The sequence below is a fragment of the Streptopelia decaocto genome (genome assembly GCF_964273445.1).
Source record: "Streptopelia decaocto genome assembly, chromosome: 9".
NCBI lineage: Eukaryota > Metazoa > Chordata > Aves > Columbiformes > Columbidae > Streptopelia > Streptopelia decaocto.
In genome coordinates, this window is record NC_138664.1 from 10,157,603 (window position 1) to 10,180,742 (window position 23,140).

Here is a 23,140-nt window from a genome sequence, read left to right on the forward strand (position 1 = left end):
GAACGGGAATAACCTGTTGGGAAACCTGCTTATTTGATGGTCTCAAACTGTTAGAGCACTACTAAGCAAAAGAAATGTTCCAGTTTGGGGGATGCAATTAAATGTAATATTTCTTTCAGCCAGAAAGGAGGCTGACAATGGTGGCTTTGTAACCTAGCAGCAAAAATTAAATTATATTGATATAATACTCTCAGTAATGAAAGGTGACTTAAGTAGTTTCTGGAAACAGCTCAGTTTTGAACTGACCAAATTCCCTTAAACTCCTTCTTTGGGAATTCAAGACAGGTGCTCGTACAAACAGAAGCTTTCAGAAGTTTTTATGCAGGATTTTCCATCTATTTCCCTGGAAGTTACATAGAAACCAATCACAGAGCTTAGGAATAAATTGCATGAATTTGCAATTTGGCTAATGCACTGCAGTGATTCTCTCTGACTCAGTGAGTACTTCTTGTGGCTTACAGCCAAAGTGGAGCCTGTTTTTTGCAGCATGGGGGTCAGTGGTTTTAGTCAAGTTGTTAAAAATGCAAAGAGAGACATAATTTCTATGTGGAGGAACTGGAAAAAAAAAGGTTGACAGGTAAACTTGGGCTTGTGGACATTTCTGTAAGTATTTCAAAGGGGAAGTGAATTTGTAAAGTAAATGGAGGAGATGCTGTGAGTCAGGGAAAATTTGAGGGCTGCTTACTGGTTGTGGAAATAATCCTGTCATGGGCACTTAGTTACATGCACAGAATTATGCAGACCTAGATGAAAGCAGTGTTCTACAGGCAAAACATTAATTCAGCAAAAAATACCAGTTTGGGGGTGACTAAAACATTAGCAAATTAATGCAGAAACCAGAACATGGTATTTTAGTTTTTAGCCTTAAATGGCGTCTGATAGTAAAACTTCACCCAAAATGAAACAGTTCCAAGGGGAAATAAAATATTTTGTGGGATACTTTAGCTTGCAGTGAAAACAAACTAAAACAATTATTTTGTGTTGTCTGGTACATTTATTTTTGTTTAATTCATCAAGTAGCATGAAAAATCGACTGGTTTTCCCCATTCTTTGTATTCCCCCTCATGAACTTGAAGAAGTGGCCTATTTTGGGTGTTTGGATCTAAAGTCTGTTGGATCAGTCTGTGGATGCAAAGACGGTCCCAGTCACCCCTTGTCACCTCTGCTTGTGATTTAGATGGTTCATTTTTCCGCTGGCAGCCTCGCAGGCATTTTTGAAACCTCCCACTGTTGCCAGCTTATGCATGATTCGATCAGGGACAGTCAAAAAAAGTTCGCCCATGAACTAGGTAGGTAATGAAGAACAGTTAAAGCTGAAAAGTTTGTGCCTGAGCATGTTAGGGCTCTTCCTTAACACACTCTTACAGTGCAGTCAGCTCCTTTGTCCACAGGGGCTTCACCCTGTGCCCTTTGCTTGCCCATTATTTGTGGATGCCTCTTGCACATCACGGCCCGGTGACATCAATTAAATTCCATATCTTTTCAGTAGGTCCCACTACTTGTCAACAACTCCTGAACTGGATGCTGGCCATAGCCTGCCAGCAGGGACATCTGGACATAGTAAAACTCCTGATTCGTGCGTACAGCGCTGACCCAGAGAGCTGCGCAGTCAGGAAGAATGAGTTTCCAGTTCTTATACGGTTGCCCCTATATGCTGCTATAAAGGCAGGTATGTATTTGCATGCTTCGAAACGGCTTCCTTTTTCTGCAACGGTTTTTAAAGATTGGGTTGAGTTATTCCCATCTGCGAAGGTATCACTGTGGACTGGCTTGCCTGGAATTATTCTGGATTTCCAGAACAATTATTTCCAAATAAAATCGGCTCTGAATCTTGTGACTTCACCAAATTTAAGTCAGGGCCTTTCTAAGTGAGATTACTGTAAATGTCAAGAGGCTGAACTTTCCTCTTCAAAGTCCTCGGGAAATGACCCTTCAAAAATAGAAATCTTGCAAGTAAAAGCATTATTGTTATGAACACTCTGGCACACATGCTTGATTTAGGCTGATTAATTTACACTTCAAAGCACAGCTGTGTGTATAGTTTAATAAGATGGGAAAAAAGAGGAAAAAGCAAGACCCTGGGCCAGTGCCTTTACATAGTGTCTTTGCTGTTTCACTCTGACCAAACTATATCTTGCCACTGGAGGAAACAGCCTTTATACAGTTCGGTTCCCTTTTTGCACACCCCCATGGTTGTCAGAAGTGGTTATTCCCAGGATTTCTGTTCAGCTCATTGTTGTTTCATTTACATGAGGAGAAGAGAGCTGACAATCTGTCTTTTCTCTGAAGGGAATGAAGATGTAGCTGTGTTTTTATTGCGAAATGGAGCTTTCTTTTGTTCCTACATCCTGATGGACAGTCCTGAATCCAGCAAACACCTTCTGAGGAAGTATTTCATTGAGATGAGCCCGCTACCAAGTAGTGCTCCAGCAAAAACAGTAAGTAGCCATTTATCTGTCTGAAGAGACCTTATTTTAAAGGAGCATCCTGTTAATAATTGATATTTGTCTTTGCATACTGTGTGGCTGATGATTCTTCTTCTCGAGTAAGAGCCTTGTGGTTTGCTACCCATTTAGAGAACAAGCTGTGAAAGTGGTTTTTGTGCCAGCGCTGAACTGCAAGGTGTAAAACATGAGGCATCATTGTGCAAGACGCTGCGTGCAGCAGCTTCCACTTGGCAATTTTAACATCAGCGTGAGAAACAGGCGTATGCTGCGGAATGGAAACATTGACTTTGTGCTCAAAGTCTTCCAGAGAAATAAACGCTACCACAGGCTTCCTCTGTGACCCTGGGATAATCGCTTCATTTAGGTTTCCATAGCGTGTTCTGGTTGAAGGTAACACCACAAGCTCTGGGCTGTGCTGGAGGGTTTGCATGGCACGGAGCTGAGCGTGTAAACCCTTCTCTTCCCTTTCATCTGATAGCTCAGATACAGCATGTGCAAAGAGGCTCATGTGGCTTTTTAACATGGAGCATGAGTAGAACAAGCTTCTATCTGCTCTAAGTATCTTCCCTGCTTCAGATGCTCGTTAGTTAAAGGTGGCTGGCAACCTTATGGTCACTCGCTCAGGACAGATCTGCCTCCCTGGAGCAGCATGAAGAGTATCGTGTGTGATCAGATTGTGTTAGTTTCACTGCACTTGTCCCACAGAAGTGGCTTTTGATGTGATGCAGAGTCCAACAAAAAAAAAATTGGAGCCTTTTTTAGGTTGGCAAGAACTCTGTTTGCTACTTAGCCACTGACAGCCTTTGGACAGTTCTGGTAGTTCATTTGCATCTCTATTTCTTCTGCTGTAAAACAGAGAGATTTAAACTCGTCACATCTCACAGCTGTTGGAAGGCTTAATATAAGATGATAATGCTTTGAGATCCACAGATGAATGGCATCGTTTTCATGCAGGGTATTATTACATTTCATTATTATCCCATATCTTTGCATAACTAGGCTATATTCTTCATTCTCTTAATCTCTGTTATCCAAGTCTCTTTTATTCAGAACTGAAAAATGTCTCATAGCACCCTCTGTTACTGCTTTATAGGGAAGCACATAGTATTTCCTATTATTTCTACTGTTACTCAGCAAGTTAGTTATCAGACATTTTTGGTTTTCCCCTCAATATGTACATTAAGAAACGTTGAAGAGGAGCGTGAGAGCCCCAAGGTTTCAATAGTTACCATTTTCATCAGGTCATAGAAATTGTGCAGTGAAAAATTGTGAGGGAAGCATTTTGATCAAGGGTCTGTCTGTGTGAATCCCATTGCCAGCTGAGTATCTGTTTGCTCAGCTTGTAACATTGCAGGGTGTTGATTTTGCTTTGGTGTTAACTAAAAAGAAGCAGAGAGGTTTTTGTAGTGTTACGAACTTCTCCATTCTCTGTTTTCCTGCCAAAACCCCGTCTTGCCGGATTCTCAACGATACTGTGAGTGTCAGGGACCACAGTCCATGTATGTCAGCTTGACTTCGTTAGGTTCAATGAGCAGAGTTAGAGCCCTCTCAGTGAGATTCTTAGTTTAATTGACAGGTATACAAAAGGAAGCTAAATCTTAAATGTTTCTGGATAAGAGCTGATAAAACTACTTGCCTCTTGGAAGAAAAGAAATCCAAATAACTGGATAATTTAGCTTGAATAAACTCGGAATAAATGCTTGAATCACAGGGAAGAGGTCTGTTTTCCATGTGAATTGCTGGCAATATTTAACTTTGCTGCTGTAAAAATGACTCAGCGTTGTTGTCACACCCTGAGTGAAGATGAGAGCACTCTTTAAACATCAGCTCATTGCCAGAAGGGTCTGGTTTAAAAAAAAAGGAAAAAATACCCCAAAAAACAGACCCAAAATCTCAACCTTGATTCTTCCAGTAGCTGTTTATTTTTAACGTGGTTGCTTATTTAATGCTTTCTCTTTGAATTCATTTTGGCAGGCTGGGCCAAATTCAGGAAGACTTGTCCCAGTTTGTCTGCAGAGCTCAGGTCCCTCAGAAGTGATAGTCACACATCCTGATAATATTTTAAATGCAATCTCACAGCAGCTGCAGACAAGCTGCCTGACTGCTTTCCTCATGTTTTGTAAGATACATGAATCTAAGCCTGCTTGTGTAAGTGCTGCGATGCATTTTGCACTGGAGGGAAGCAAAAAAAGGATTGTGCGGAGCCTGCGATGTGCATGGCAACCAGCTGGATGTTGGAAAGTCTCTACTCTTGGCCAGAAGAGATCAAGCACCGATCATTTCAGAATGAGCCAGAACTTCAAAAGGGTTTGTCCCATCTGTGGTATCTCTGGGTGAAAATACTGCAGAACTGATTTCCCAGTAGGAAATGCTACCAGCTGTGCCCAAAATGTGGTTGGAGAGCCGGGTATAGCTGCCACACCTTCCAGCACTGATCACCCTGTGTGTTGTGCTGCCCTTTCTGAGACAACAGGAGTTACATCTCACTTTTCTAAAATCTCTTTCTCCTTTTTTGTTTGTCTCTGGCATAAATATATCTCCACAGCAAACCACTGTCTTGCTAAAGAGAGGAAGTGCTCCGTTTTTACAGGAACAGATAACAAATGCGAAAAAAAAACCCAGTAAAGTGGCTGGGCACAGATTTCAGACTTCGATAGGTGTAGTCAGCACAGAGGTAAATGTAGCTTTCCAGTATGTGCAGTGTGAGATATGTATTTTTTTTCCCATTACAGACCAGAAAAGAGCTTTACCTGCTGCATTTTCCCTAGGAAATGTTTTGACAATAGTTTTATACATGAGCATGCAAATGTATATGTATGTGATCCTCCTCTGATTTCTTTATTCACTGCCTAGCAAATCTTAGTTACATCATCATCAGTAAAGAAATCTGCAGCATTTCCGCTCAAGATTCACAGCAGCATTATTGATGGAGGAATTAGATCATTGGCCTCAGAATATTCTGTCTACGGCAAGAGCAAGGTTCTGTTGGGTCATGTCACATCAGTTAGGAGGAATGTACAACAGCCTTTTTTAATCACCTTACCAAAAGGACTCAAATCTAAGTCAATGTGTTTTGTATTTGTAGTTCATCATTCACCCAGGAACAGCAGGGTTTCTTGCTTCTGCACAATTTCCAGTCCCTTGCCTGCCTCAGTGCATCCCCTGACATCACGGCAGTAGAAGATTTCCATTTAGTTTTCAGGACTTGTATTGAGAAATTCTTTCCTTGGCAGGAGAGAGCAGTGTGCAGAGGTTTTCCATGCCCTTCTGAAGAGCATTAAGCTGCATGGAGTCGGGCTGTGCCCAGGAGCTGCCAGGCTCTGAACACTGTCCCTCTCTCGTCTGAGCACAGAGCTCACCAGCCTCAAGCTGATCGCTGGGCTCTGCGGGTTCAGCATCGCAGACCTTTGGCATTAAAGAAACGGGCTTTTCTGGGAACATAGTGGAGACGATTAAGGATGAGTTGGGGAGGAAATCCCCTCTCTTCGTGGCATTGCTGTCAGGTTTTCTTTTGCTTAATTACATTTTCACTGCAGATTGTTGAGTCAAATAAATTCCTAAGGTAACTCCACAGAGGTCATGAACACCAAGGTGAATTTGCTCCACTGTCCCTACGTCAGACCAAGGGGCTTGGTTGATCCTTCAGTTTTAGCAGTCGGGCAGAAGACTTCATCCCTGGAGGTATTTAAAAGACATTTAGTTGTGGCAATTAGGGACATGGTTTAGAGGTGGACTTGGCAGTGTGAGGTTTATGGTTGGACTCAATGATCTTAAAGGTCCTTTCCAACTTTAATGATTCTATGATAAAAGACACTGTCAGTCCCAGGCTCTGGGTGAGGAGGAGGATTGAGTGCCAGGAGATTCAAAAAGCTGCTTAGCAGATGAGGACTCCTGCCCATCATTCATAGCAGGTTTTGGATTCCACGATCTGGTTTTAGAAATCGCTATCTGAATTCTGCAGGTATCTTTCTATCACACTAAATCCTCAAGGCCATGGCTCTGCATTTTTGAAGTAAATGATACACAGCAATCTAAATGCAAAATAGAGATGAGTATTGGCCTGAAATGGGAAGCAGCAGAGAGGTGCTGCTTGCACCCACTAAAAGCAAGCTGTAGATCTTAATATTACTGCGTTGGTCGGTGTACTCAAGTACTTTTTGTACTGGAATAAGAGCCTGGGCCCGGTGTTTGAGCATCATCTTGAAACAGAACAGGAATTGAGGGAGGGGATAAACACCATCAGTTCTTTTTCTGTTTTGTTTGGGCTTGTTTTTTTTTGGAGCTTTGTTGGGAGCAGTTTGTTTAAGCAGGAAGAGAAAAGAGGGAGTTGGAGTCTGTAGTGCATTTTTACTCCCGGCTCCCCAGGGAGAAGGGGAAGTGTTGCTGTCCCATTATACAGACTGACAAACAGAGTCTGTGTAGCCTGAAACAGTGACGGATATCACACGGTGGATCTGGGGCTCGGGAGTCTGAATTCAGGATCTGAACCACAAGCACCTGCTTCTTCCTGTGAGGTGGAAACCAAACGAGCAAGGCAGCTCTCCAGGCCCTCGTTCCCATCACTGCCTGAATTTCAAAGCCCTGTGTTGTTATGTGGTTATTCTCTCCATGACTGTAGGACCTGTTGATAGCCTTTTGCGTGGAATATTTGCCCAGATTTTTTGCTATAATTCCCCGTTTTCTTTCTTCTGTTTGTTTAGGTGAAATATATGAATAGTTCAAGGAGTCAGATACTCTGGTCATAGATGCGTATCTTAGGAGAGGTGCTATGGAGCATCCCACTTTAGATTAAATGCTAAAAGATGTTTTAGAAAAAGCCTATGTGTTTATACTCTTTATTACCATAAATCAAAACGGCTTGTTGTCCAGTGATGTAAACAGGCTCAGTCTTGGGCTTTTACAGGTGAAGAGAAAATTACAGAGAACAACATAGAGAATTTAAAACAAGAGTTTGTAAGCAGGAACCTGTTAAATGTACAGAAAATCTAACAGTAAAGCAGAATATCTTTAGTGACAGTGTAAAAGCTTTGCAGTGTAACTCCCATCAGGTACTGTATATTTTGCAGTAGCAGTGGATACTCTGCTTCATTTGATTTCTTGTTGCTACTGGCTTGCTGTGTTTTATATGGATGCCTTGTGGCATGATGGTGGATGTAACTTTAGACAAACAGCTTGTGCTCCCTGTTTTGGTTTCCCTGGTGATACAATGGGCATAATATTTCCATTCATATTTGTAGGGATGTCCTGAGGCTTCACTAGTGAATGTTGAAAAGGAATATGTCTACACTAAGAACAACTACTTCCAGTTTCTAAAAAGTGCAGCTGTTCTTGCTTACTCTTTATTCTCCTAGAGATCTGAACTGAGTGATCTTCATTCCTTGGACTTCTGAGTCTCAAACAGGCATTTGAGATAGACCTTTGTTTCCCATTTCTTTTTCTCCCTTCCCAAAATATATTCCTTTAAATTTTAAATTTGGGATTCAAATCAGAAGTGCTAAATACTGGGAACTGGAAAGCAAATTAAATTTGCTGTTGGGTCCTTGCTGCCTCCTGGTGGAGAATTAACAATCACTTAATTGAGGCTGTCTTTGGGATGAGTTATGTCAAAAACACTGAGCTTATGAAAACATTTTGGGACTAACATTTTAAAAATGTGTATTTTGGAACATAAATCTCCTTGGAACCTCATTGGCAATGAAGTTATCTTGAAAATTAAGATTTGGGTTGTTTGCTTGCATTGATGACCATTATGTGTTCGTGTTTTCTCCTGTGTAAGCTGAAGCCTGAAATAACTAGTTATGCCTTTCACAACAAATTCTGCTTTTTGTCCAAAAGAGGATAGAGTGACTTCCCCGTCTTACTGTAAAAAGCAGCAGAATATTATCTAGAAAGAAGGGAACTGCCAAAATCACGTCTCTCAGATGCTAAAATATCTTCCTAAATTATGCTGAGCGAATTTCTGTTGTTTAGAAATGCTTTACAAGACAGTGTTTGCCTTTCCTTGCCTTTCCCAGATATTCCTTTGCAAAACCTAAAATCTCCCTGGAATGGTTTGGCTCCTTGTGGTTGGAAAATTTAAGGTGGAAGAGCAGTTCCTGGGCATACATTGTAATGATTATTCCAGTAACAGGCCTCCTCATATGAATTCGTTACTAGACTCAGAAGACCTGTCCCTGTCCTCTCTAGAGATGCACAAGCAATGATCCTCGAGTGTTTCACAAGGCTTCCTCTGTACCCCCGGCCTCTGGTGGTGTTCAGAGTCCCTTGGAAATCCGAGTAGTGATGCTGGCCGTGTCCGAGAGACAGAGATGGGGTTTGGGCCGCAGAATCAGGGTTTAAGACGGTTTTCCATGATCCAGGGAAATTCACTGCGCATTGTTGGATGAAGAAACCGTGAGTCGATCCAGCTCTCGGCTGAAGATGCTGGTTCTAGGCGAGGGCAACTCGCCTGTCATGTGGCACGATGGAGCTGGTGGATGGCCGGGCAAGGAAGTCCAAGTCCCCTGCTTGTGCTCGCTTGTGGTCCTTGGAGTGAGATCATGGAGCAGTTATATGATGGGGGCTGCTGATATCCAGACGCGATTTAATTTCTGAGTCAGTTTTATTCCTAGAAGCAGATTGGAAAGTGAGCAAAATGTTTATGGTCTGTGCTCTGATCTGCCAGATTCCCAGTGGTGTAACACAGGCCAAGAGCAATTGGGATTTTACTAACGTAGTTTTCTCTTCTTTCTTTGACATATGCAGGCTCTGTGTGTGAACTGGTCAAACCTCAAACTGCCCTGGGTGGATCTGGACTGGCTGATCGATATCTCCTGTCAGATAACTGAGCTTGATCTCTCTGCCAACTGCCTAGTGTCCCTTCCATCCGTGATTCCATGGGGCCTGATCAACCTCAGGAAGCTCAGCCTGGCTGACAATCAGCTGACAGAATTACCCAGCGTACAGTCATCCGATGAAATCATATGTACAAGGTGTGTGCACTGGATGCCTACGGCAAACTGAACCCGTATGGAGAGCAGGTGCAAATGAGTCAGTTGTGCTCGTGTAAAACCACGTAAGTGAAGAGCACATGCAGGAGTGTCTTGATTTATTTTCTCTCTGCTGCAGGATTTGCTCTTTTGCATTCTCAGTATTTCCAAGTTAGTTTTCAGGGCAGTTGTAGGGACTTTTATTCCTGTATTGTCTCATGTTGCTTCTGCTTTGCTACAGTTCTGGTGAGCCTCACTCCTCTAAGTCTAAGCCCTGAGCTACCTCAGATTGACGTTTGTTGTCTCATGTAAATTATCTGAACTGCTGTCCATCCAGACCACTTCTGTCTGCTCCCTGGAAGGGTTAATTTTCCAATAGGGTTTTTCACTTTGCCTTGTGAGAGCACATTTCAGCTGATTTCATTCAGACCTAAAGCTGTCCTGGTAAAATAGTTGTCTATGGCAACAGGAGCCTTTGCTAGCCATTTATTCGTGCCTGACTGAGTATTTTCTGTACCCACAGGTTACTCGAGGTTGACGTATCAAGCAACAGGCTCTCTACTCTCCCTTCTGGATTCCTACATCTTAAAAACCTTAAGAAACTCACTGCTGCTAAAAATTATATGGAGAAGTTATTTGACGAGGAAAACAGTACGTACAGTCCAGTGTTACACTTGCATTTCAGGGCCTGATTTGTAAGGGAGAACCCAAATGACTTAAAGCTGTTATTATCTACGGACGCTTGGTATCACTCAATCCTTTGTCCAAAGTACCTGAAAAGGCCAGATTATTTGTTTTATCACTCATAAAATCCTTTGGCCCTTATCTAGCAAGTATTCAGCATCTTGCTGGATCAGACTGCTGTCACGGTTACACCAAGTCCACAATGTTTTGTGTTTTCTAGCAACTAATTGGATTGGCTTAAGAAAACTGCAGGAGTTTGACGTCTCTGACAACAGGTTGGTGGAACTTCCAACGGTTTTTCTATACTGCTTCAAGTCCCTAAACATACTGAATGTTTCCAGAAATCAGCTGAAAGTGTTTCCAGATCCCTGGGCCTGCCCCTTGGTAAGTCAAACTGCTCTGACAGAGTCAGAGGCTGAAAAAGCTGTTGAAACAATGAAAAAAAATGTACTGTGGTGCTTAGGAAGCTGTCAGATGTTTTAGGTTAAAAGGCTGTTCTGTTTCTGTAGAAGTGTGGCTGCCTGGTTTGGTTTATGAGTCTCAGATCAAGTCTTTTTGAGGTTCTGCCTTGTTGCGTTGATGGCGTTGGTGGAAAACTTCTAGAAACATATGTTTCATGAATGTATTCCATCAAAGCCCATTGCATCCTGGGCTGCATCAAAAGCAGCATGACCAGCAGGTCAGGGAGGTGATTCTGCCCCTCTGCTCTGCTCTGGTGAGACCCCACCTGCAGTGCTCCGTCCAGCTCTGGGGCCACCAGCATAAAAAGGATGTGGACCTGCTTGAGTGGGTCTGGGGGAGGGCTGTGAGGGTGAGCAGAGGGCTGGAGCACCTCCTATACGAGGACAGCCTGAGAGAGTTGGGGTTTTTCACTCTAGAGAAGGTTCCAGAGAGACCTTATAGCAGCATCCAGTACCTAAAGGGGACATACAGGAAACATGGGGATGGGCTCTTTATCAGGAAGTGTAGTGGTAGGATGAGGGGTAAAGTTTTAAACTGAAAGAGGGTAGATTTGGATTAGATATTAGGAAGACATTTTTCACCACAAGGGTGGTGAGGTCCTGGAGAAGCTGTGGATGCCCCATCGCTGGAAGCGTTCAAGGCCGGGTTGGACAGAGCTTTGAGCAACCTGGTCTAGTGAAAGGTGTCTCTGCCCATGGCAGAGGGTTGGAACTAGATGATCGTTAAGGTCCCTTCCAACTGGAGCCATTCCATGATTCTATTAATTTTCTTGATAGTTCATATGAGCGCAGAAGTATTGTTGGCATAATTTTACAGAACACTCAGCCTTCATTCAAAGTTAACTTTGCCCAACCCCCTGGCTAACTAGGGCATTTATATCACCCATCACTGTCGCTTTATTCCTCATTATAACAAGGGTAGCAGAACAGTGTATTTTAGTGAAGTGTTTGTTTTAATGGTTTAAAAGCAAATGGGGATGATTTTCAAAATAAGTTTTGAAATACATTTTGCCCACCAAAGAATTTGCCTATCAAGTGTGTCTCCTTGGCAAATCTTCCTCAGCATGCACAATAATTAATCTAGATCAAAATATATAAAGAGATCACCTGGAATAAATGTATTAATTGTTTGAACATGTGACAGCCGATCTACCTCATTATTTAGAGAGATGATTACTACTCTCCGTGTGGGGTTTTTTGTTGTTTTTTGTTTTCCAGAAATGTTGCAAAGCATCTAGGAACAAACTGGAATTCCTACCTGATGCGTTGACTGTTTTCTGGAAAAATCACCTCAAAGAAGTGGATTTTTCTGAGAACTCATTAAAAGAAGTTCCACCAGGACTATTCCAGCTTGAAGTAAGTGTCATTTCTTCTTCCTTCACAGTACTTCCCTTACTACCAACTCAGATCTCCAAACCACAGCGGTGGCTGCCTGGTTAAGGCAGGAGACCTGCTTAGAGCCAGTGAACACAGCAATTGCACAGAGCCTCCGAGCAGCCCGTAACCCCCTGAGTAACTACATTTTGCCTTCACCCGTTGTGATACGGTGTCTAGTTTTTGACACAGGTCTTCTGAGAGCTCTTTGGATGTCTGTGGTTTTCAGATTTTTGTGAATGCTGTTTGGAAGACAACCAGTGCATTGTAGCTGCAAGCTCCAGCCATTGAAATATAGATGTACTCAAGTATGCTCACAAATAGTTGTGTTTTTTCTTAATCTGGCACACCAGTGTTGTGTTATTAAGGATGAGGATTTCTGTGCTGAAAATAGCATGTTTGAATGCCCTAAACAATGCTAGTTGGCATCATTCTTATCTTTAAACTTGTGCAGATTAAATAATTCTTGCCAGTGGACATCAGAGATCCACAGTTTTACTTCAAAATTCTTCAGAATTTGTGGCTTCAGATGGTTTCAGCATGAAATGAAGCAGAACTTGGGGGTTTCCTCCAAGCTTCCCTTCCAGATTGTGAAAGTCAAGGTCATGGAGATAGAAACAGAGGTAAATCTTTGTGCAGAAGTTTCACCATTTTCATGCTGGCCTCTCTGGGAAGGATGCTGAAGAGATGGTTCACATCCACGTCCAGTTTGGACCTTGCAGGTCTGCTGCGAAGGTGCCTCTTGCATCCTGCCTGGAAGAGGATTGCTGAGGGTTGTTTGCTCCCTCAGTTGTTTTTAATAATCCCTGCAGATTTCACTTTGCTTCCTGGTAGCCATTTGTTTTCAATTGACATTTCTTCTGAAACAAAATGAATCCTATGGACTATTATCTCCAAAACTTTTTTGTTTTTCCTGAACACATTAAAAATAAGCCCGGTGGTTGGGAGCTACCATGACAGATATTACACACCAGATGGTGCTTCAAGGGCATGTTTTATTGGGTGCTGCTGCTCAGAGGCTGCAAAGGGATGTGAAAGCATCAGAGGAGACCTCGGCACAGGTGATGATCTGTCTTCAAAGTCAGTGAGCTTTGGCTGCCTTAAATAATGCCAGTTCTTATCTGTATCTTTTCAGCCTTACCTTCATAAAATAAATAAATAGCAAGCATTTTCAGCCCCCTGAGGGCTAGAGTGTGGTGAGCAACTAGAAGGTGAAAGCCCATGCCTAGATCAGGCCTGGCTTGGGCTGCTCCTTGGTTGTGGAGTTTGTGTCAGGGTTGGTGGCTGCAGCCACACTCCAGCCCTCTCCACGAGTAGAAGTGGAAGGAGAAGAAATGAGAATTAATGTCTTTGTGTGCATAATCGCTGAGCAGCAGCGAAGTGTCTTCTCCCTGGGAAAAGCTGAAAGCGGGGAGAGCACTGTGGCTTGAAAACATCTCTGACCTAGGCTGGTGGGTCCTATAGTTTGTCACTGGCCTTTGCTTGGTTTGTGGAGGGGTCTTAAGACCAGGACCACCTCACAGTCACTGGTGTGATATAGAAACTAGAAATGTGGTGCCAAGGGAGGCAGAAGTTTTCTCAGCTTTCCTGTCTGTTGCCTTCTAAAGGAACCAACTGTTCATGCTCCAAGCTATGTCTTAGTACTCTAGACTAGTTTGCTTCTCTTGAGGAGACCTGACCTTCTCTGGGTGGAAGTATTCAGGTAAGACTGGTCAGCTTTTCCACATCATGAGCTGACCCAGGCAGCCTAATCTGGATGCTGTGGTTTCTTCTAATCTAATGCACCGGAGCCCTTTTTGTGTGCTGCGGCCGTAGGTTTGAAGGAAGTTGTCTGGTGTCGCCACTGTCTCACTTCTGGAAGCACCCACTGTCTTCCTGAAAGGCAGCAAAAATGGAGAAATTAGATATGAGACAGAAAAGGCAATTGCAAAACAAGGACTAGCGATCTCCAGAATTACAGTCCTGAAGAGCCACAACCAGTTGAAAGTCACTAATTGTCCCCCTACGGAGCAGGCACAGAAGTGTCGCGTATGATCTTGCCAGGCTCTCAGCTCTCCTGGAGAGTGGCCTTTGTCAGCGTTTGTGGGGGACACGTAACATGGGTATGGTTGACTGAAAATGAAGCACCCCGGCTAGACCACACAGAACAAAGTCAGTGCTAATTCTGGAATGTGTAGCCTCCCTTTCCTCCCACCCCCTGCTCAGGGATATTTTGGGGTAGAAGTCTGAAGCATTGTCATGGAACAGGCCCCTGCTGATACTTGGAGAGAGCTCGAGAGCAGGCGCCGAGGCAGGACGGGGTCTTCCTTCCAGTGGGAGGTTCAAGACAGTGGAAGATTAATGATGATAAAAGCATTGGCTGTCTAAGGCGTGAGTGGCAGGGAGGGTTTTTGAGTTCGCAGGCTTTTCCAGCCCTTTTCTCGAGTGGTTCACTCTGTATATCTGGAGTTTGACATTTTGCCTTCCCCAAGTCCCACCAAGGCCCAGTGCTGCTTCTCCCTTATCACTAGAGGGAGCATTTTGCGTGATAATTGCCATTCCAGCAACTGCTGGTTGTCAGTCGCTTGTGTCTCATGGATACTTCATATTTTTCCAGTCCGAGAAAAGGGGAGGAAGGCCAACAAACTGGCTTCCTGGGACGTTGTTAATCCTGCTTGATGAAAAGGGGCATAAACCTTTTATATTATGTGGAGCACATAAAACATTTAACACACTTGAAGCTGAAGTCTCTGCTGGTAAAAATATTATTTTCATGGGGTATATTTCATGAATGCCGCTGTACTCGTGGCACGAGGTAATTCAGCTGACGTTCTGCTTATGGAGTTTTCATGGAGGGGACTTGCAGAATAAACTTGCTTGTAAACTCTACATAGGAAACTGCTTTTCAGTGACAAATTGGATTTTCAATCAAATGAAAATGATCATTTGAGCCTCCACATTATTTTTAAGGGCAGATGGAAGAGAATAAACTTTACAAATCTGAACAGGAACTGCCATTTTTTTCTTTAACATTTCAGTTACATTTAAAGGAGAGCTTGTGTATTTAATGTTGTTAATGGTATTTGCATCTGAGTCCTATCTCTATATAGTGTCAACTGCACAAATCAGCTGCACTTCTTGTTTTTAAAATTCCTGTCACTGGTCTGAGGAAAAAAAAATAGGGAACTTGTATGAGTCTTGGAAATTTAATATAAATCCTTTCTAATTTAATAGACATGTAATAACACAACAATTACAAATTTTTGTGAAATAGGTCACATTTTGCATGTTGATCTTATGCATATACAATAGGTGTAAGCATCTGACACAAGCTTGCATATATGTATATATATATATGTAAAAAAAAACCTTCTCATCCGTACGTGGCATACTGTGTAGGTAAATCATACTGTTCTTTTCCATTTGGAAAGGTTTCCTCACTGAAAGTAAAATGTCCTCTTAAATGAGTTGTTTCCAATTGAATCTGTCAGCAAGTAGACTAATTATCTCCCAGAACTAATAGTGGTTGTTGCTTCGTGCAGAAAATATTCTTGCTGGAGACGAGAAGTAAATGTTTGTATGCTAGGCAGCACGGACAGGATGTTCTGATGAATAACATGTACTTTCTTAATGTTTCTGTTATTTAATAGACATGCTAAAAAACCTCTTTCTGAGTGTTTGATGGACTCTGTCTTCTAACTCTAGGCTATTCCTCTTGTAGGCTTTGGTGTCCCTGAAGCTGCTGGGAAATCAGTTAGTTACGTTGCCTTCACAAGATAAGTGGAATTGCAAACAACTTAAATCACTGGATCTTTCAAAAAACCAACTTGGGAAGTAAGTGTTTCTTTCAAATTTTGTCTGAGAAAACAAAAGTTGAAGATATAATAGCAAACCCAATCCCTCGTGTAATACAAAGAGTGTCAGTAGTGAATTAATTACCTGCATAGAAGGCATTGATATCCACATACTGTGTTCCTAAGTATATTGTGTGTCTGTGACAGTGATGAATTATCCTTTACTGATTCTTTGGGCATTTAGCACACTATATAATTTATTAAATGGGTAGATTACTGATAATGGCAGTCTAATTTCAGAGCATGTACAAATTTCTTTAACCCAGTGTGTGGTTCATCACTACAAATACTAGTTTGTGGGGAGTGTATCTTAACCATAAACCATCTGACTGGACTGCAGTTTGTAGTTAGTGTGGGAGTATTGTTTTGGAAAAAATGAAGAATCTTTGGTTTTTAAATGGAAGTACAACCAGCTGCAAGTTCGTAGAGAAGACTGATGTTAATAAGGTCATCCAATAAAAGAGTGATGTTCTTCTATTTAAAAATTACAATAGGGCTGTTTAATGTAGAGAGTTAAAGGTCCCTTATCTTCTTCAGAACTGCACAGAATTGTGTCATACTCCTTTTTTCCCATTTGGCTACCTGTCCAGCAGATTTTCTGGAGTCCTTACAAGTTGCTGTGTCAGTTGCTAAATACAAATTACTGGGGTTTTTTCAATGTCTCAGTGCATTTCCTGAGTTGTGTTGTTGGGTCATCTTGTCTGAGACGCTCTGGTGAGAGCAGGGAATGGCCGCAGGTTGGTTCTCCAGGCTTCTTGTGAAGCTTGTTCAATTTGCTGTTTGACAGCCCACTTAACCTTGACACCCATAAAGCCGGGGGTCAAGTGCTCTTGCCCTGGGAGCTGAAAGCGCTGCCTTGCAGAGCTCTATTCCTTTGCCAGAAGAAAACCATTGGGCCTGGACAAGCATTGATGGAATCTAGCTCTGTGATTACACAGCAGGTTTCAATCCCATCCCTTGAGAGCAGACAGGAACCCCTAAAAGCTCTGCTGTGGATCCCACCACCTCGAGTGGGGCCAAACCGTGCACCACGACACAGCTCCAGCACCGTTCTGAAATGCCCCATCCAAGCTCTTTTTTCCACGTTTTGTTTTGCCTGCAGGAGTGATGAGGGATTTAAAACCAAGCGGATTCCCTTTTTCACCACGAAGAACAGGGTGCGCGGTGGCCCCGAGGCAGGTAAGGTACACAGCGGTGCAGGTGCTGAGAGTGCCAGGTGAGCTGTGTAGCAGCAGGAATCCGTGGGGCTTGACTGGAGGGAATCTGTGTAAATTAATCTGCAATTTTAAGTGCAACAGCATTTAAATTTAAGACAAAATACATTTAGATAAAGTGTTTCTAAAGAAATGGCACAGCCGGTTGGTACCATTGATACAGAAAGATGAAGAATGAGTGAAACTCATTTCTTTCACTGAGCTTTTATTGTTTTCATGAAGTTCTTTTTAGCCAGAGTACTAACCGTTATGTTGAAGGGAAATTAACCCATAATTAGTCTTATTACACATAGGATTGTTTCTCTTGCTGAATTTGTAAACTGTATGTTTTCCTCTGTCTCTGCGATTTGCACCTGCAGTTTGGGGCAGGGCAGAAATGTTCTGTATTAGTGCACATGAAATCCCAGAGAGAACCAAGACACATCTGAAGATATTTGCGCTGCTTCCTGCTCTCTAGGGGGTTCATCTGCATTTCTTTTTGTTTGTTTGTTGTATTTTAAATTGTTTGGAGAGCTTTATCATTCTTGGCTGCCTGAAGAATGGCTTGATCTACAGCATTCTTTGCAAATCGTGGAGTCAAATAGCGCTGGCGCCTTCATGGCACACATCTGAGCAGCTCTCAGCTGCTCGTGGGAGGGAGAGACTCCTGCAGCAAATGCTTTCCTCAGTTCCCCCAAAAATTCCGCACGATCTCAGGTCAACGTGAATAGGTAAAACTGGGAAATACACCATAGCTGTAGTTTAGGAGTGAAGGTCCTAACCTCTGATCTGCTCATCTAAGAGGCAGAGGTTCTGCCTGGACCTCCAGGCAAGGCTTAATCCCACCTCATTTTTCTGTCTGTGGAAGAAGAGGCTGCTGCGCAGTGATTCCTGCATGTGCACCCTGAGGAGAAAGGGTTGGTTTGCTTCATTTTGCAAGTAGGAAATGGAAATAGAAATGCTGTGATGTCAGTGAAATCCTGAACACAGAATAATTGGAAAAGGAGTCTGAGTCTGGTGAATGTGTGGAGTCTGCCATATCCTCAGAGCTTCTCCATGACGTGCTACAGCAGCATTTCCCAATGGGGAGAGAAGGGCAGGAGAAAGGCAGCTAGAAGCATCTATAAAAGGGAGTTGCTGTCCTAGAGGAAATTTCTGTGTGCTGCAAACCCCACATAACCCCTCTACGTAAAGGAGGAGAGGGTGGACTCCGCATTAGTACCATTTGAAAAGCCTTGACACGTAACACCCCGGTGCAACTTGGAGCTGCCTCAGGTTGCAGGAGGGTGCAGAGGAGCCCACCTGGCTGGTGCCGTGGTTGAATAGCCACAGAGACAGAGCAAAGCCAGCTCATCTTTTTCTCTCTGTTCCTATGCCAAATATAGCTTGGTGATACTAGAGGATGTGGCCAAGAATTTAGAGAACATGAAGAGAAAACAGAAGCTGGAGTACATCAGATGCTCACAGAAGTCTTCTAGTGAGGTGGGGGGGAGGTTTTCACATGATTTCACCAACAAAGCTGTTTGCTCAAGTCTAGATTATTTAAAGAGAATAATTTATAGATGCTCAATATACTTGATTGAGAAATCTCAAAATAACTTCTTGCACACACACGTGGTGTTGGTGGCGTCTACTCATCCAAAAGTATATTTTTTAGATGGGATTTGTTTTAATTTTTCTACCGTTCTTTAAAAGAAAAATTGATCTCAAGCCAGAGAAATCATAAATAACTCATGAATAAATAATTACAATTCATGAACACTTTGAGCTTGCTTCCAGTATAGTACACTCCTTTCTGCCTGGAACTCTTTGGTGAATTGAGAGTATTTTAGGTGTTTGCTCCTACGTGTCTAAGAGGGACTAAATATGTCTGTGCCGAGGTGTGTACTGAAGAGGAACAATGAAAAGTTTAAGTCCAGTGATGAGCCAGAAAGGAAGTGAATTGAGTCCATGAATAAGCCTGCTGTTCTAAAATAATCCCAAAGATGGTTTTTTATTTGAAAACTCAAAGGCGGACTGTGACACCCTGCTCACACCAGGCAGTCCTGTCACATATGTGAAACACCCTGCAGACAGTGAGACTCTATCTCACTCCTTTTCTGATCATAGCTCAGGCTTGAAATGCTGTTAATATTAGAACGGGGGAATTTTTAATATTAGAACTGGGGAATATTCTCCTGAGAAAACCTCTTCCATTTCCTTTTTTTTTTTTTTCTTTTTTTGGCTAAGTGTAGTTACAGTTCCTCAAGTCATCTCTGTAAGGGAAGAAGATCATTGTGGAAGTGCAAATGCCCTGTCCTTGAGGAAGGTGCTGGTTGTACTTTCCTAATTAGAGACTCAGAATATGCTTGTCCCTGTGTGGCCTCATTTTCCTTGACTTCAGGATGCTTCCTGGTAGATACATCTGACACTCTTAAGACAGCAACACAATTCATGGTAGCTTTTCATGTCACTATGCCAGGAGTAATTTGTGGAGCGAAATGATGCTCTTTGGAACCAGCTGAATTTCCCTTTGTTTAAGCCTTTCCAGCAGCAGCAACTCAGCCTTGCAGTTATTGCTGTTATTGCTTGGGTTGCTCCCAAAATCCACTCACTTCTGCTCAAACGTGTAAGAAATCTGAAGTGCCCCAAGACCTTGCAGTCTAAAACAGAACAGAGGGGTAAATGCAAGCGGTGCTTTAGAGGCAACGTAGCTGAGCAGTCTGACAGATGCAGTTTGGGTTTTCTTCTCTGTCATTATTGACATAGATTCACTGTAAGTTGCTCCAGGATGCAATGTGGTGGGGGCCTGAACATAAATTCTGAGCAGGTTCTGGCTTTCCTCAGGCAACATGGGAAAGAAAAAATGTTGGGAACCACTTGTGCCCTTAGTGTGCCCTTTCATTGCCAGCTGTTAGCCTGGAATTACCAGCTGTTCAACAGCAAGAAATGCAGTGCCACTTGTCCTCTGATGTATAGTCATCTTGGAAGGCCTGGAGTTCTTCCCTCAGCACTCCAGTGGTTCTGGAGATTGTCACCTTCCAACATGTGCATCACCATGATCTTAAAAATTGAGGTGTCAGCATTGGTGTTTGATCACTGGTGAAGGTCATTTGCTCTTCTGCTGTTTCTTTGTGGTGGTTCTTGCCAAGAAACATGACCTCATGTCCTGCCTGCAAAGTTAAGGTGAAGGCTCTTGGTCCAAAGCCTTGGTGCCTGTTATGTTTTAAAGGTGCAATTCGTTTCCTATCTTGTTCCAGGTCCTTTTTTGGAGTTCCCAGCATTTCTGAGTGATTCTCTGGAAGTCCTTTATCTGAACGACAATCAGCTGGACTCTATCCCGCAATCCGTTTGCCTTCTGAAAGGTTTAACAGAGCTTTATTTAGGAAAGTAAGTCTGTGACCTGGAAAAGCTATATGATATTATTTCCATGTTGTTTTAGTGACCAGTCTTCTGTGGAGCCCCACCCCAAATGTCCAGTGCTTTTGAAGTCAAAAAGCTGGATATAATAACCCCCTTGTTAGAACTGTGCCCATCATTTGCTTTAGATAAGGAGGAAGCTGGCCTTTTGAATTAGGGAAGATGATCTAATGCTTTGAACAAGGGCCTGGGAAGATAATGTGCTTCTAGTTCATTCTGGCTTTTTGCTGTCAGCTTCTATAGTATTAGAGTCAAATAACTCATCATTTTTGCCTTTATTTCTTCAACTATCCAGTAAAGATGATTACACTTGTCTGCCTCAGAGGATAAATTGAGGTTATACATCACTTTTAGGATGGAAATTACTATTAAAGTGCTGAGTAGTCTTATTAAAATGTTAATGGAAGATTTTTGCAAGGAGAGAATAGTGTAATCTGAGAGTCTGTGAGAGCAGCTACTTAGACACAAAGCCTGGTTGTTGGTAGATTTATTTGTTTTTGTACAGTAACCCTGGTATCCGAGAGCTTCCTCCAGAACTTGGACAACTGGCTAATCTCTGGCAGCTGGATATCGAGGAACTAAATATCAGTAACGTTCCTGCAGAGATCAGAAAAGAGGGTAAGGCTGATCCTCTATGTTCTCTATTAAATTAACTGAACATATAATAAAAATCACTTCCTTTTAATAGTCCTGAACAGGAACAGACAGTGTGCACCCAAGTCCTTGTTGAGGTTAACTGGAATTGTGTAGGGAAACCTCCTGCACATATTTGCAACTTTGATGATCAATGCTAAGCTCTGGTTATATGATCAATTTAAGATAGATCCTGTGTTAAATTGATGATTCATAAATGCAATATTTCATTTGCAGTATGCATGCCAGGTAAATCCCATGGCTTGCTTCCTGAATGTGTATATTTTAGTGTATGTAGACGGCCTTTCTAAAGACTCAAGTGTTTAAGATCAGCAGTTACAGTCACATTGAAGTGACTTTATTGTAAGCTGCAAAGTTTTTGGACAATAATGTCTTTTTTTGTGTATGTTTTAATAAGAAAATCCTGTGGGAACAAAGTTATTAGGAATTATTCCTTCTCCAGCACACTGTTGAAGCCTAAATCTAATTTTAACTGGAAACATAAAAGTAGTAGGAAAAACTGAGTATTTTCCAATACTAAATTAGTATTTTATGTTTCCTTTGAGCTTCTGAAGCATACGAGCCACAGCATTTGTTTCTTCTTACAGTGCTCCATTGTAGAGGCTCGGAGCAGTGACCTTTTTCTGGGGTCTCTGTCTCAGGTTTGTCCACTGGAGGTTTCTTTGTTTATTCTCTGGATTCTCTCAGCCCACAGTGAAACTGCAGGGAAAATATTAATTCAGCTGATGTGTCTGCAGCAGTAGGTTTTGTGCAGCTGTGCTGTACATATGTACATTTGTAACTGCTAACCACAGATAAAACCTGTTCGCTTCCCACCCCGCAGGCCCTAAAACAGTGCTGGCGTACTTACGAGCGCAGCTCCGTAAAGCAGAAAAGTGTAAGCTAATGAAGATGATCGTCATCGGTCCTCCACGACAGGGAAAGTCAACGCTGGTTGAGATCCTACAGACAGGAAAGGTCCCTCAGATGATGCACAGTGATGCCACCATACGTACGACAAAATGGGAGCTCCCCAAGCCAGTGGGACACAAGGCAAAGGTGAAAAACAAGTGTAGATTCTTGGTCCCAGTGGGTTGTTTGGGCCCCACAGTGTCCCTTTTGGGTTGAAATCGCCTGCCCTTTTATAAAGAACATTTTCCATTACCTGCGAGCCAGACCTTGCAAGTGACATGTCTTTAGCTATCACAATTCCACTGTTTCATCTCCAGTTGTTTCTAGAGGACAGTTCTGGTTTCCTGAGCACTCAACTTTGTATCCTAAGTAGAGAGCCATGTGTAGACTGTCTAAATTCTGGCTCTCCCAGCTCACATGGTTTTTGGACACTGATTCTGAGAGAATGTTTTAAATCAGCTTTTCTTCAGCAGATTTTCCTTTCAATTTGTGCCAGAGAAAGGGACATCAGTACCTAAAGCTGGACTCCCTTGATATCACAATTGTCCTAGGTGAGGAAGGTGGGTGGAAGGTAGGATGCCTGACCTCTGCTATGATCCAGGGGTGTAAGTCATGCCTTAAACACCCAAATCTCAGATGGCTCATTCAGGGAGTGTGTCAACTCATACTGAACTCATTTGGACAGCACTGAATTCATTCAAGCATTCGAGGGATTTGTGGGTGGCCCTGTCCACTGTCTGCCTAGGAACGCAGGGATTAGAGCATGAAGAGTTGGTCCTGAGGTCTTGTCAGAGCTGAGCATGCACGAGCACGTGGCTCTCCCTTGCTAGACAAGAGCTTTGACCACCAGGCTAGTTTGGAAGGGATGGAGGAGCCTGCTGAGTTCAGCTATTCTGCAGCAAAGAGTGCCAGGCCAGAGAGAGAATGAAAAGGAGCAAGCAAGGCCTGACTCTTTAAAGAGAAAGCTTTGGTGGAAGAAGGGATTTGTGGGTTATGTGTTGAAGCACAATTGAATAAAATAAAAACCTAGACAGAATTGCAGATGTGGAGTGGGATCAAGATGTTAAACAGGCTTTTGTCCCTACCTCTGAGTCTCTGTCTCTCCATACAAGCACCCACAGCTGAAGGTCTTTTGGATGAGCAAAGCAGTCCTGCTGCTGGTTAGGGCTTGGTTTAAACAATATGGAAGTTCTTCCAGCTGTTTCTGGGAGACTTCAGACTGGAACTATGCTGGGA

At 42.8% G+C, this 23,140-nt stretch overlaps 1 protein-coding gene across 1 annotated transcript in view; it reads left to right on the forward strand.

Moving 5' to 3' along the window:
- LRRK1 (leucine rich repeat kinase 1) overlaps nt 1-23,140 on the forward strand; it is a 79,206-nt gene that overhangs the window by 23,639 nt on the left and 32,427 nt on the right. Inside the window, exons 5-15 of the mRNA XM_082060556.1 lie at nt 1,490-1,669; nt 2,290-2,438; nt 9,192-9,418; nt 9,939-10,066; nt 10,320-10,483; nt 11,779-11,916; nt 15,635-15,747; nt 16,870-16,946; nt 20,200-20,329; nt 20,865-20,977; nt 21,837-22,051. Of these exons, the coding sequence (XP_081916682.1) occupies nt 1,490-1,669; nt 2,290-2,438; nt 9,192-9,418; nt 9,939-10,066; nt 10,320-10,483; nt 11,779-11,916; nt 15,635-15,747; nt 16,870-16,946; nt 20,200-20,329; nt 20,865-20,977; nt 21,837-22,051 (1,634 nt within the window). The remainder of the gene's footprint in view (nt 1-1,489; nt 1,670-2,289; nt 2,439-9,191; nt 9,419-9,938; nt 10,067-10,319; nt 10,484-11,778; nt 11,917-15,634; nt 15,748-16,869; nt 16,947-20,199; nt 20,330-20,864; nt 20,978-21,836; nt 22,052-23,140) is intronic.